The sequence below is a fragment of the Solanum dulcamara genome, chromosome 4, assembly GCF_947179165.1.
Source record: "Solanum dulcamara chromosome 4, daSolDulc1.2, whole genome shotgun sequence".
NCBI classification, from domain to species: Eukaryota; Viridiplantae; Streptophyta; class Magnoliopsida; order Solanales; family Solanaceae; genus Solanum; species Solanum dulcamara.
In genome coordinates this window covers 33,822,909-33,824,839 of record NC_077240.1, presented here as the reverse complement: position 1 = coordinate 33,824,839, position 1,931 = coordinate 33,822,909, and the positions used below count along the sequence as shown (strand labels likewise).

The 1,931-nt window shown below is 37.2% G+C and overlaps 1 protein-coding gene across 1 annotated transcript; it reads right to left on the bottom strand.

Moving 5' to 3' along the window:
* Positions 1 to 241: 241 nt before the first annotated feature.
* LOC129887288 (protein SRC2-like) lies at positions 242 to 1,484 on the bottom strand. Its single transcript, XM_055962330.1, has one exon. It carries the CDS (start codon positions 1,325 to 1,327, stop codon positions 371 to 373), a length of 957 nt encoding a protein of 318 aa, XP_055818305.1. The 5' UTR covers positions 1,328 to 1,484; the 3' UTR covers positions 242 to 370.
* Between the last annotated feature and the right edge of the window lie 447 nt (positions 1,485 to 1,931).

The following is a 1,931-nucleotide window of genomic DNA, read 5'->3' as shown; positions in this document are numbered from 1 at the left end:
TTTATGTTTGATGAATTCCCTTGGTATAGGCGTATAGCTTTACAAAATTGATGTCTATTCTGGATTCATAATTAAAATGTGAATAATTTAAATTTTTACAATTATTATTGTTAATTAATATCTTATTGGTGTCTTTTTTCTCTCTTTTATTTCTTGTTCATAAGTTTAGAATTTAATTTCTTCCACGTATTAATATTGTATCACAATGAAACACTTAATTTGAAAAGCCAAAATAACTAACTTGAATATTACGTTAAAACGTTGCTTGATTTATGTCATCAAAATTCATAATACTACAATTTTCACATGAACTAATTTCTACTCATAAAACAACAATACTTGAATTAATTAAAACAAAATCAAAAAAGAATTAGAAATCAAATCCACCAACATCACCAAATCCACCATCATAACCTCCAGCATCTGAGATTGCATCACCGATAATCATTCCACCAAGTGCTCCACCAAGTAAACCCGCCCCTAATCCTAACCCCAAATTATTGTTCTTCTTCGCCGGTCGTTGCACCGGTGGATACCCATATCCATGTCCACCTTGCTGCGGTGGATATCCATATTGGGGTGGTGGAGGATATACAGTCGCCGGTGGATATCCATATCCATATCCATATCCTCCCGCTGCTGGTTGTGGTGGATATCCCACAGATTGCGGTGGATAACCTGCCGCCGGTGGTGGTGGATATCCCACAGGCGGTGGTGGAGTAGGTCCACTCCCACCACAAGCATAGGTCGGTGGCGGTGGGTATAGCCCACTAAGACCTTGCGGTGGTGGTGGTGGTGGATACACAGAAGTGGATCCCACCATCACCGGAGTTTGATTTACCGCCGGATAAGCAGTGACCTGATGGTCAATTTTAGAATCGACATTATTACCGGTGATCTTATCACTAAATTGGTAGGAAAAAGTAAGTTGACCTTTGGGTTTACCGGAAGGTTTTCGGATTTGATAACTTACAAATTGTTTACTCCCAGTAGTACTGCTATTGGAAGATTCGAGAAGCTCTTTGATGGGTACATCAACTTGTCCAATATCTTTATCGCCAAGGGCACGTTGGCATCTGAGCTTGAAAACAAGATGCAAATGGTTTTGAACAGCCACGTTATCATCAATGGTGAATTTGATCGGGAAATTCCAGTTGGGATTATTGTCACCGTCGTGATCGACGGGGGTTTTGGTTTTCTGATCAGATCTGTCGTCTCCGGCGCCGGTGATTGAAACGACGACGTATACGTCCATCTTAGTGATGAGATTGACCTTGTTGAGATCTTTACCGGAGACAACATTTATTTCTAAGGTGCGATATTCCATGGTTTTTTAGCAGAGAAAAAATGAAAGTGGAAATTTGAGAAATAAAGAAAGGGGTTATGAATTGGGGAGATAAATAGGGAGTGGAGGTCAACGTGTTTGAGAGTAGGTGACGTTACTTGGCTGGCGACTTCTTCAAGGAAGATGATCACAAGTAACCATGGTTATAGGTTTATTTTATATATTAACCGTGCATGGTTAAAGACCCACTCCCACCCCACTTTTTAGATTTTTGTTTTCTTTGTTCTGCCTAAATTAGGCCAAGAGGTATTAATTTATTCGTTAAATATTTTAAGTAATCATGTTTTCTTAAGATAAGAAGGGGCAAAAATAAAGAAAAAAAGTATTTTAAAATCATTTTTAACCTAGTTTAAATCTTATTTTTAAGCATGGCATGCAACAGTGATAAACACAATGTGAATAATGAAGAATATGAAGATTGTGCGAAGAAAGTGTGTCAATATTATTGTGTCAAGACAATATGATTAAAGATTCCTCTTCTCATTTTAAAACACAATCGCATCTACAATATAATTGTTTAAAGAGTCTTATTTAGGAGAAGATTGTTCTCCTAATAGATTTTATATTTTTTTATATTAGTTTTCAT

Coding starts and splice junctions, on each gene's coding strand:
- LOC129887288 (XM_055962330.1), bottom strand. CDS start 1,327: ATGGAATATCGCACCTTAGAAATAAATGTTGTCTCCGGTAAAGATCTC.